Source organism: Pseudomyrmex gracilis, unplaced genomic scaffold (genome assembly GCF_002006095.1).
Source record: "Pseudomyrmex gracilis isolate BER0280 unplaced genomic scaffold, ASM200609v1 scaffold_1404, whole genome shotgun sequence".
Taxonomy (NCBI): Eukaryota; Metazoa; Arthropoda; class Insecta; order Hymenoptera; family Formicidae; genus Pseudomyrmex; species Pseudomyrmex gracilis.
This window is the reverse complement of record NW_018021988.1, coordinates 13,557-24,581: the sequence shown is the minus strand read 5'-3', so window position 1 is coordinate 24,581 and position 11,025 is coordinate 13,557. Positions and strand designations below refer to the sequence as shown.

General features: G+C 39.0%; 1 protein-coding gene across 5 annotated transcripts in view; it reads right to left on the bottom strand.

Moving 5' to 3' along the window:
- LOC109862130 (synaptosomal-associated protein 25-like) overlaps positions 1-10,836 on the bottom strand; it is a 21,283-nt gene extending 10,447 nt beyond the window's left edge. Inside the window, exons 1-4 of one of the 5 annotated variants that reach the window (XM_020442064.1) lie at positions 10,700-10,836; positions 9,422-9,566; positions 4,666-4,900; positions 4,200-4,241 (exon numbers count right to left, since the gene is read on the bottom strand). In XM_020442064.1, the coding sequence (XP_020297653.1) occupies positions 4,200-4,241; positions 4,666-4,767 (144 nt within the window). In that variant the 5' untranslated portion in view covers positions 4,768-4,900; positions 9,422-9,566; positions 10,700-10,836. Of the gene's footprint in view, positions 1-4,199; positions 4,242-4,665; positions 4,901-5,048; positions 5,348-9,421; positions 9,567-9,645; positions 9,719-10,699 lie in introns of those variants that run through there. The other 4 variants (XM_020442065.1, XM_020442066.1, XM_020442067.1 and 1 more) reach the window with 4 other exon arrangements.
- Between the last annotated feature and the right edge of the window lie 189 nt (positions 10,837-11,025).

The window sequence follows — 11,025 nt, the reverse complement described above, 5'->3', positions numbered from 1 at the left end:
TACTAACGCAGCTTTTCTCCACATTTTTTTCGTATCCTTTCTTTTTCTTTATTTAGTTTTTTTTTTTTTTTTTTTTTTTTTTTTTTTTTTTTTATTCTCTCTTTTCGCTTTTCTCTTTTCGAGTCGCATTCGTCGTTTTCTTTTCTCTTTTCGGCGTTTTCGTCCGCCTATCGATTCGACAGGAAATATTTCGATGTAATTCTTCTTCGTAAAGGCCGAGTTCTTCTCTCGGCACAATCATCGAATCTTGACAAAACAGTTTCGCGCATAAGTCGCAACTTTAACTCTTTGCACTTGTTCCTACGTCATTCGTGCAAAATAGCTCTATTCATAATTTTCCTGGAACACATCTTTCCAACAAAAAACTAGCTGTTGCAACACGTATAAATAATTTATGTTTTTCTCTACGAGTCAATCGGATATGTTTCTCTCGCTTGTTATTTTTGTTAGACTTGCAAAAAAATATTAAATGATATAATCTTCAAAATTATCTCTCTATCTTTTTCAATAATATTTTCTCATCTTTTCTTTTTTCTTCCGCCTGTTTTAATGTTTATCACAAATTTTTAAGTAAAGTATAATAAATATATATTTATATAAATTTATTCTTTGCGCGGTTTGTATGTTTATCCTTTTTCAAAACGCAGAGAATTTTAATACGAAAGACACAAAACACTCTGACTATATAAAAACGAGAAGCAATTAAATTATACATCGCCTCGCGGAGAACAAATACATTTACAAGCCAATATTATTTTACTTTTACGAAAGACCATTGTAAAAACGCAAAGAGTTAAAGAACGAAAAGTTGAAACTCTGCATTTTCCGTCTATGAAGTAGAATTATATTTTTCTTTCTCACGCGAGCCCAGTCGACATTCTTCCCTCCGCTCGCTGCGCTATCGCGAACTTCGACGCTGTGTTGAATAATTCTCGCGTGCTGCACAACAATCGCAGTACAATACAGTATGCGTACAATCACCATTGTATTATTAAATATCACGTTAAAGACTCGATTCGATGCTATGTAAAATCGCGTGTGCTTGCTTTCACATCGAAGCAAGCGTTCACACGCCTTAATCCGTTGGATGAAAGACGAATCTTTGTTCGAAAATGCTATATGCTGATTAAGACACACATTACAAGAAAAAAAAAAAGGACTAACATTTTCAGATGGTTCAGTAAACGTTGCTTTCGGATTTTTTTTTGCATCCGAAAATCCTCATTGCCGAAAAAAAATGAAAAATAAAAAAATACATAGTCCGCAAAGCTTTTCAAGAACATATATTTCCTCAGATGTCTGTGCGTGGATTACTCCCGCTCCGTAATCGATGAGAGAGAGAGAGAGAGAATACGAATCGACCGCCCCGCGCGGTCGTTATCACGACGCGCGACGACACCAAACCGCGTCATCGACGACGACGATGATGGCACATTTGCGCATTTGTGGGTGTGTGTACGTACGCTTCTCTCGGTCGATGATGATTCGAAGGACGTCTCCGGTGCTCGGAAGAATGCGACACGTGCTTTATTAGTGCAGCCACAAGTAGATAAGTAGCAGCGAGAGAGACTGAAACGGAACGACGCAAGGACTTCGACGAATCCTTATCTTCTATTTCTCGAACGAGAAAAATTCAAACAATAGCCACTTTCAACTTGGTCGCGCTTTGTACCTTGGCGACGAAATATAAACGCGCAGATGATAAAAGTAATTCAATAAATTTATGTCTTGGCCAATTTGAGAGATATGTCAGATATGCAAAAAAAAAAAAAAATAAGTTCCGTTCGTTAAAGACTAATTTTAAAACTGTAAAATTTGTGGATAAAATACTTCAGAAACGTTTTTGTCAACAAGTAACGTTCGTAAAAATGTAACATTGTAAAAACTAAATTACCTGCAACAACAAAAACTAATATGTCAAGTGAAAAACAATTGCGATGTCAATTGGTACATAAAATAATCGCGGAAGCCAGTTGCGTTCGTTCCTTTGACAAGTAAATTAGAAGTAGTACAGTAAATCAGAAGTAGTAGAGAAGAAGAGTGTAAACATCTCCGTATATACATATATAAAAACAGATATACAGAATCGCATACATTCATATATAGATGTACACACACGCGCAACATATATATATATATATATATGTAAATAATATATATATATGTATCGAGAATAGTAATAGATATCGAAAGTACGAGCATAGACAGCGAATAATTTATGCATGGGAAGAGAACATGGAAAGCTGCAGAATGCAGATAGATATTTCTTTTTTTTTTTTTTCTTTTTTTTTTCACGGTCGTGGCACGCGCGAACGCACGCATGTACACACGCAACAGCGTTGAGTGTACACGCGAACAACAAAAACGGAAATGTTGAATCAATATGTAGCGCGAGACCGGAAAGTACTCACATGTGTCGTCATTTTCTTTTCACGATGCACAAAAAGAACAAGAAAAGTGAAGAATTTCATCTACAAAGTCACACATTTCTCGTGTTACTTTGAGAAAAATTTTTCAGAATATTTTTCCACAGTTTTATCCGTGAGTTTTTCTTCCTGAAAACTTTTTTTATATATCACCACCAAAAAGCTAACTAAACTCGAACTATTTTAAGCTTTCGACTCGAAGATCCTTTGTGAAAAAAAATCGCCAAGTTTCATTCATTCTATAAATGATAAATTTGTAAAATTTTTTCTAAAAGAAATTCTAAATAAAAATTTTAATACTCCAATTCCGCGGAAATTCGATTTTTGAATTTTCAATCTCGAATATAAATTTTCACGTTTCGAAAGATTTTTTTTGTTTGTCAAAAATCTGCCTGAAAAAATTACATTTTTTTTTTTACTCTTTTATACGTACGTTCGGTACGCGCCACGCCGTCTCTTGGAGCGCGTCGATGCGTCGTCTTACAAATTCCTTTTCGCGCGAGGAAACGCTCTTGCGCGATCTACATCTGTTCTCCCCCGATCTGTTCAATCTTCGTTTTATTTTTTTCTCGCGATTTCAAACTCGCAGGCACCCCAACAATTCCTACCCTCCCCACTTCCATTTCGGAGTACGAATTCTCTTCGGTCGTTTTGTCGCGGCGCGCGATCGACATTTTCTTTTTTCCCGCTTTTTTTTTTTTTTTTTTTTACGCTCGCACGGATCGCAACACGCTCTCGGAATCGTCGCCTTTCCGTGACGCCAGAGCTGGATAAAATACTACTTCGAAAACGCAAACATCAGCCCGCTCTTCGGTTCATCACCTGTACATGTGTCTTGCTTCTTCCTTGACCCTCGAAGCTTTCTCTTTCTTCTTCCCTGTGCGACCTGGGAACTCCACAGGAGTGTTCTCTCTCCGCCGGCGTGTAATCTCGCAAAGCGGAATCGGCGCGCTCGCAAGAACAACGCTCTATAACCAGCCAAGTGGCGCTACACATTTCGCGCTCGTCAGCATGTTTCGTTTTTTTTTACCTCAAACATTCTCGCGGCGTTTCATGTACTATTTAAGAACGTAAAATAATAATTCGCAGAGACATGTAACGTTAAATGATGAATATGGGACAAATATTAAAGTATCAAAATATTTAAAATATTAAAAAAACAAAACAGAGATACACGTACAAAATTTTAATATCTTCAAATTTAATAAAAAATCAAAATATCCAGAATTTCTGCAAATTAAATATGATCGGTTTTTTGTTGAAGAGCACTGTCCACACATTTCTGCTGATTAGTCCAAGACAAATGCAAATTTCTCGGAAATGAAATTAAAAATCGTAAGAGTCGCCACTTGACCCGTTAAAAATCGAAATAGTACTTTGCCCACCTCTCTCTGGCGCGATTAATTTTCTCTGCTCTAGTATTTTCTTTTCTTTTTATTAAATTTTTTTTTTTTTTTTTTTTCAAGATTTTTTTTCGAAGTAGAACTCCAAGCAAGCAGTGGCGCCCGTCTTGCCGCAGTAGCGCGCAACGATTCGTCGGTGAAAATCGTTCCTAGTTTACGAGATAGACGGAAAAAGTTCGGGAGTCAAGATATAAAACGGAGAAAACACTAAGGGAGAAGGTTTTGACAAAAAAGGTTTACTATACAGTGATTCGGAATTCGATTCGGAAGGGAATGGTGCATCGACGCGGGATCTCGAGGACGATCGAGAAAGGATCGTGGGAATAATGCGCGAAAGGAAGGACCCAAATGCCGAAAAGGACAGACTCACCTCCTCGCATAGCGCCAGCATACGCCTCGTGCTCTCCAGGGACTGAAACAAACCCGATCACGCCGATTACACATCGTGTGGCCGATGATGGTTCGAGACTGTGTGCGACTTATCACAAAAAAAAACAATCTTTCTTATCGCACATAAGTTGCATGTATTGTGCCATTTTTCTGTTTTGGAAAAATATAAATCATGTTATATTGTTATATGATAAAATTTAGACAAGTAATTGTGAACAACGAGTAGATTTTGTGGAAAACAGAGATTGAATCTCGACGAAGCGTAAACACATGTGTCTTGTCGTCGTAAATAAAACGCGGAGATTACTGTACGACCGTGACAACAAAAGACTTAGAGGGATTTAGCACTGCAAGAGGGGAGCGAAAATCTTCGTAACTGTCGCGTTATTTCACGTGCATATGTATATGTACATATGTACACGTATGAATGTTATTACAACACTTACCTCATCCGTAGTCTGATCGGCCTTGAGCTGTAACTCCTGCAGTTCGGTGCGGGGCGGGCCGGCCTCGGCGGCCGCACCCGCCGCTGACGTCGGTGCAGGCATCGCCGGCTGGTGATCGGGTGCCCGATGAGACTAGATACCGGGCGTCAGCCTTCCTTCTCCTTGGCGAACCGGCGACGGTGTGACACCGCTTCCCAATATATTGTTGAAACCAAAGCCGAGGCGAGTCGATAGCCTGCAACACATACGATCGACAAAAAAATCAGAACAGATTCACCAGAGCGCGAGAAGGGTGTATGTAATAAAAGTACAATGTTGTCACTCCCGAGAGAGTATCTCTACTTATATCTCGCGGAAAAACAAACAGGATGTCGTTCTTTTACCGGGCGAAAACGGACAAACAGTTATCCTCGTGGAGTCGCGTCTCGTCGGTGACCACCCTCTCCCTCCGAAGATGACGAGGAGTAGGGTGGGAGTGACAACGTCGTGTCAAAAGGCACCGTCCGCGAGAAAGACCGAGGAGCACAGCAAACGAATGAACGGGCGTTTCAGTTTTTCGAACTTGTCGCCGCGACGATCTCTTCGCGCGAATCGGAGCCGGAGGCTGAGCCGCTCTCGTTAACAAACGCCGAGAAGAGACTTTGCGGAATTCCGCGAGCGGACTCGCAGTCGCGCCACGATGTGCCGGCCGTCGGAGCGAGTGTGCGTGTGTCGCGAGTTCGTATAGACGTATGTGTGCATGCGTGCATCATCTAGCGCGTGTGCGCGGCTGCACACTTACACACGTCCTCCCTCTACCCCGGTGCGAAAAATCAATACCCCCGACCGACCAACCCATCGAGACGACGCGCAGACGCGACGCGACGCGACGCAACGCGGCGGCGTCGTCGTCGTCGTCGTCGTCGTCATCGTCCGTTTTCGTCCTCCTCCGTCCGGTGGTTCTACCACCAATAGACGTGGCCGGCAAACGATTAGAACAAACGATCAGCTGGTCGCGTCTGGGTGCGGGCAGGTCAGGAAACAGAAGCGTATTTTTCACCGAAAATTTATGTCTCGGTAAAAAGCGATATGAGATACAAATGAATTTATAATGACTTTTTAGATGATAAAAGTGTGTCTCGTTAAAAATTCATTTTTATCCTATCAAGAATGTCAGAAGGAAATGAGGGTAGAATACTCTACTGATAAAGCCTTCTTTCCTTCTTTCAAATTTTATGATTTTGACGTCCATTGTGAATAAGACGTCAAGTTCACGCTTGGCCACTCATGGTTTGCAAAAAGAGCAAGTAGTAATTATAAATCGTGCGTAATTTTACGAAGATCTGATTTACATAAAAACTTAAATTTTTTTGTCGCAAAGACTTTGTCACAAAACTGTTATAATAAAAAAATAAAGAAATAAAATTTTACAAAATAAAAAATATCGCTGAAAATGATGGCGGAAAATAATGGCGATCCCCGTTCTTAAGTAGGATATCATATATATATATATATATATATATATATATATATATCTATTGCTTTAAGTACACCAGAAACAGACGTAACAAACGTTGACGTGATATAGTAGTGGTGGAGCTCTGTCCTTGCCCTCGAGCAAATTGGCAGGTTTCCAGGATGAAAGGGTGAAAGGTATTCAACGTTGTTTTGGCGAGTTACGCCAATAAGACGACAAACGACGATCGGAACCCGGACGCGACCGTTTGTCTCGTCGCTGATAAGCGACAAAGCCGGTTAGACAAATTTGAAACGAAAGCTTCATATCTGGGGAATAATTTTTACAAAGTTTGGAACAATCATCCCAACGCGTCGACGTTAATAAAAATTTCAAACAATTAAACGCTTAATTATAAAAACCATTTTCTTCCTTTTCCCTCTGTCATTCATTGTTTTATTTGACAAAACTGCAAATTACACAATTATGAGCGTTGTCGTTGCAATGTGATGAATTTTTTTAAATTAATATTTATATATCAAAAATTTCTTTTCGCACGTGTGTTACATGTGTAATAGTATGTGTCTTTCACGTCTTTTTCATCGATTATTTTTCTGGCAAATTTTTTTCTGTGTTTCGTAAAATGGAAGAAACGTTATTCAACCCTCGATTCTCGACGGAATAATCCCCGAGAGATTACGCGAACGTGATCGTCAGATGATCGCGGCGTCACAATTCCGTCGATGACGTCACAGTTATTTATTTATCCGCCTACAACTCTCCCGTCGTCCACTTTAGAGCGGTAACGAAATACGCAAGTGGAAACGCGAAGAAAATGCCAAATAACATGTGTGTGCGGTCGATCGTGCCGCAGCGTGCCACGGCGATGCGGCGATGATGTTCGCGATATGTGCTTGAACTACCCTTTCCCGCACGTTAGTAGTACGTGGGCACGTATGGCGCGTCAAAACAAACCCCCTCCACCTGGCCCCCCCACCACTTCTGGCGCCATTGCCCCACCACGGTGGATTTCCCCCTCCCTTGGTGGTGACTGNCAGTCACCACCAAGGGAGGGGGAAATCCACCGTGGTGGGGCAATGGCGCCAGAAGTGGTGGGGGGGCCAGGTGGAGGGGGTTTGTTTTGACGCGCCATACGTGCCCACGTACTACTCACGTTGAAAAAGATTCGCCCGGTGCACAAATATATATGGACATACAGAAATAGAAGAAGACCGTGGCCGACGAGATAAACTTTATCATGGCTGGCTGTATTCATCGGCTGTGCGCGAACGTAAATGTAATAATAAAACAGATGTTTTTATATTGACGACAATTGTGCATTCAAATTTGATTGAATTTGTGTAAATGTTTGTTGAAAAAAAAAAAAAAAAAAAATTGCGAAACAATATATTTTACTATAAAATAAATAATAAAATACAAGTTTTGGAATTTAAAAAATCTGCATTGCGACGATATGCTCACAATTGCAACTTTTTTTACTCGTGACGTTTGTTTTCCGCAATGAATGCTCGGAAAATGTTTGTTTGAGATAAATCACTTTGTTAACAATTGTTTTTTTTTCTTTCTTTACCGGTTGACAAACAATGAAAGTTTACATATACAACATATTACACGCAATCATCTTCCTTTTTCTATTGCGCAATATTACTACATTTGCGAAGGTGAAATTGTGATCTAATCGCAATGTGTGCAGCAGTTTGTCACGCGCTCTTGATACAATCGGAGCATAAAGAATTACATATTGTTTGTTCCGCACAGTTTACGTCAGTTGTGCATATTGTTCCGCACGGTTTAGCCGGCTGTATGCTCTTCTTCTCTTCTTATTTTACATTTAATTTTCTTTTCGTGCAAAGTCAAAATATTTCGACTATCACTTGATTTCTTTCTCCGTCTTTTTTTTTTGAGCGTATTTATTTTTGCGATTGTATTTAAATAAGAGAATTGTTTTTAATGCGATGTATTTATAAATTGATCGATCTCCTAATTATGACTAATATGTGTATTTTTTTCCGGTGATTTAACAAGCAATGTCATCTAGTCGTATTGCGCAACATTATTAAAAATCGAGACTGAGGGAATAAATTTATCCTAAGAAAAGGTCACAAGAGTAAAGTAATTATATCCGCACTCCGCGATTTATGCACTTTGGCATACAACAACTGACTATTGATAATGTGTCGAAAATATATTGCACACTTTTCTGTTATCGTAATATGTACGGAAATATTGCTATTAATACAAGAAAGAGGATAAATGGAAAAATCAATATTTTTATCCATTCATCTATACATGTGCGAGTCACATTCACGTCATCCATATAAAAACAACACGAAAAGTATATAAGAAGCAAAAAAACAATAATCTATAACGGCAAAGTGCGCTCAGATAAGGGAGACAATAGCATTTAGGAAAGTTGCAAAAACGCTTAAAGTGCATTGAAATCAAGAGACCGGTCGTCACAGGACACGCGACAAGAAATGTCAAATGTGAATGAGTTGAGCGCGAGGGTTATTTATCGAAGCACTATGACCTCCTTGATAATACAAAGGATTTAATTAAAAAAAAAAAAAAAAAATATTAAAGAAAAGATTTGCAAAATATATATGTGGTTTATATATTATAACATACATATACCACAATAATTTCTAAAGAAATCTATTCTATATAACCACTAAATCTTTAAAAGATAAATTAAATTCTTTTTCAATATTATATTATGCTCAGAAATTTAAAATATATATAGTTTATTTGAATAAAGTTCTGAAAATATAAATTATGATCTTTATATTGATATAGAAATTATAAACAAAAAGAAATCTCCGAGCACACATACAATACTCGATCAACGAAATTTGCAAATCAATATAAATAAATAAAAACAAAAACAAATCAAAACGATTTAATATTATAATAACAAAAATATCTGTAGAACAAACTTATCTATAGAAATAAAATTTTAAGATATCTCGATTAATACATATAAATATTCTAGTTCGTTGTAAAAGTCTATATCAAGTCAAAGTAATTGTAAAAAATTTTCAAAATAAGACCGAAAAACCTATAGTATATTACTCCTTTTTTTATTTTAGTTATTTACTGTATCCCTATCGCGCGTCTCAATCCCGCCGAAATCCGGCGGTCGATTACGACCGGCATTCATCCGCATAGAAAGATGGTGCATTACGTTCCATATATATATATATATATATACGTATCTGATTTAACTTTTATACACGGCTCTCGGAAAAGCATATTATTAATTGCCGGCGCCCAACGCGAGGCTGAATTACACTCACTAACCTTGAGGCAAATCGATAACAAACTAGGCTGCTCTGTCTCCCGACGGTACGTCTTGCACGATGCGAGCGATGCTGATAACGGCTGAAGGAGACACCGGCTGTCACTGACACCGCTGACAACTGCTACGTGCGCCCGATGAGAAGCACTAAAGTGAGAAAGCGATCTCGAGTCACGTCACACGCACACCCATGCATACTTCACGCACACACACGCCATGTACGCACATACACACCGTTCACCATGAAGCACGTCCGACCGCGAATCGACGAATGAGCGTTGCAAAACGCGGCGCGGAGCTGTTAACAGGGCGGTCACGTGATAGACCAATGACGCGGACCAATAGGAGACCGAGGTGCGCGGCACCGCTGCGCGTGTCACGGCGCGGGAAATCGGCCGTTTCGAACGTCACATTGCGTCGCGATTACAAGAATCGTTCAGATTCTTTCTTACATTTTCGCAATCAAAATCAAATTGATTGTATGTTCACATCAGTAAAAATAGAAGAAGTATTTATATAAAAAATAAATACTTCTGGTAAACATATATGTAATAAATTAATTTGTAAAATTACTGGAATGTGATAAATATTAAGATAAACGTTTTTACTACTTATAAAAAATTAAATGTTTGCAGTTTAGTTACGAGAAATATATAACTATGTGAAAGTAGAAAATGAATTGTAAATTGTATTTTTTTTGTTTCATTTGAACAAAGTGAATTTGCTTATAGAACATATTTCGCAATATGTGCGCGTATTATTATTCTGCAAACATAATTTTCGATCAAATCTTGCTTTTTTTTTAATTTTCAGTGTACTTTGTAAAGTAAAATCCACACTATAATTTTTAATTGCGCATGCGCACGTCGCTAAGTCACCTTCTCACACAGAGATCTAACCTTATAAATATTACTATATTTACACAACACCGTCTTCTTATATACATGACGCAATGAAAAGAAACAGCACTTTAAGCTACCGCAAACCTTGTGATCCTAAGATAACACAAACACACAGCTTTCTCTCATTCGGAATTTAAATAAAATCACGTACATTCAACCGCTCGGAGTTTTTGTTTTACAGTTTTTTTTTTTTACTGTTCCCGAACCTGTGCGAGTTGTCCGTAATATCGGTCCGCACGATACGTGTCGAGAAGGCGGAAAATCGATACGACCCCGCTTTGATACGCAACGTGCGCTGCATTGGAATCGCCGTGACGTTTCGAGATGTAAAAAAAAAAAAATCAGAGATGAGAATTAAGCAATATTGTATACACTTACCGCCGGGAAATAAAATCTCAAAACGAGTTTCTCGGAGAGCGTCGAGAATTCCTTCGCACCTCTCGTCTTTGATAATTCTCGATGAAAGCAATTGACAGATACGATCGACGCACCGCGGCGAGCAACCCGCTCCAACTGACAACCGGAAGTCGGCCGCGGAAGCCGCCACCGCCGACCATAGACGTATAATATGTAGACTGCGCGTTCCCTACCTTTGCCATGTTAAGAAAATGTCTTCAACATGGAGAGAGAGACAGCTGGTGTTGAATAGTAGCCTCATCTTTGTCTAGCGAAGTAGTGGGGAAAATGATAGACAGAGAAAGAGT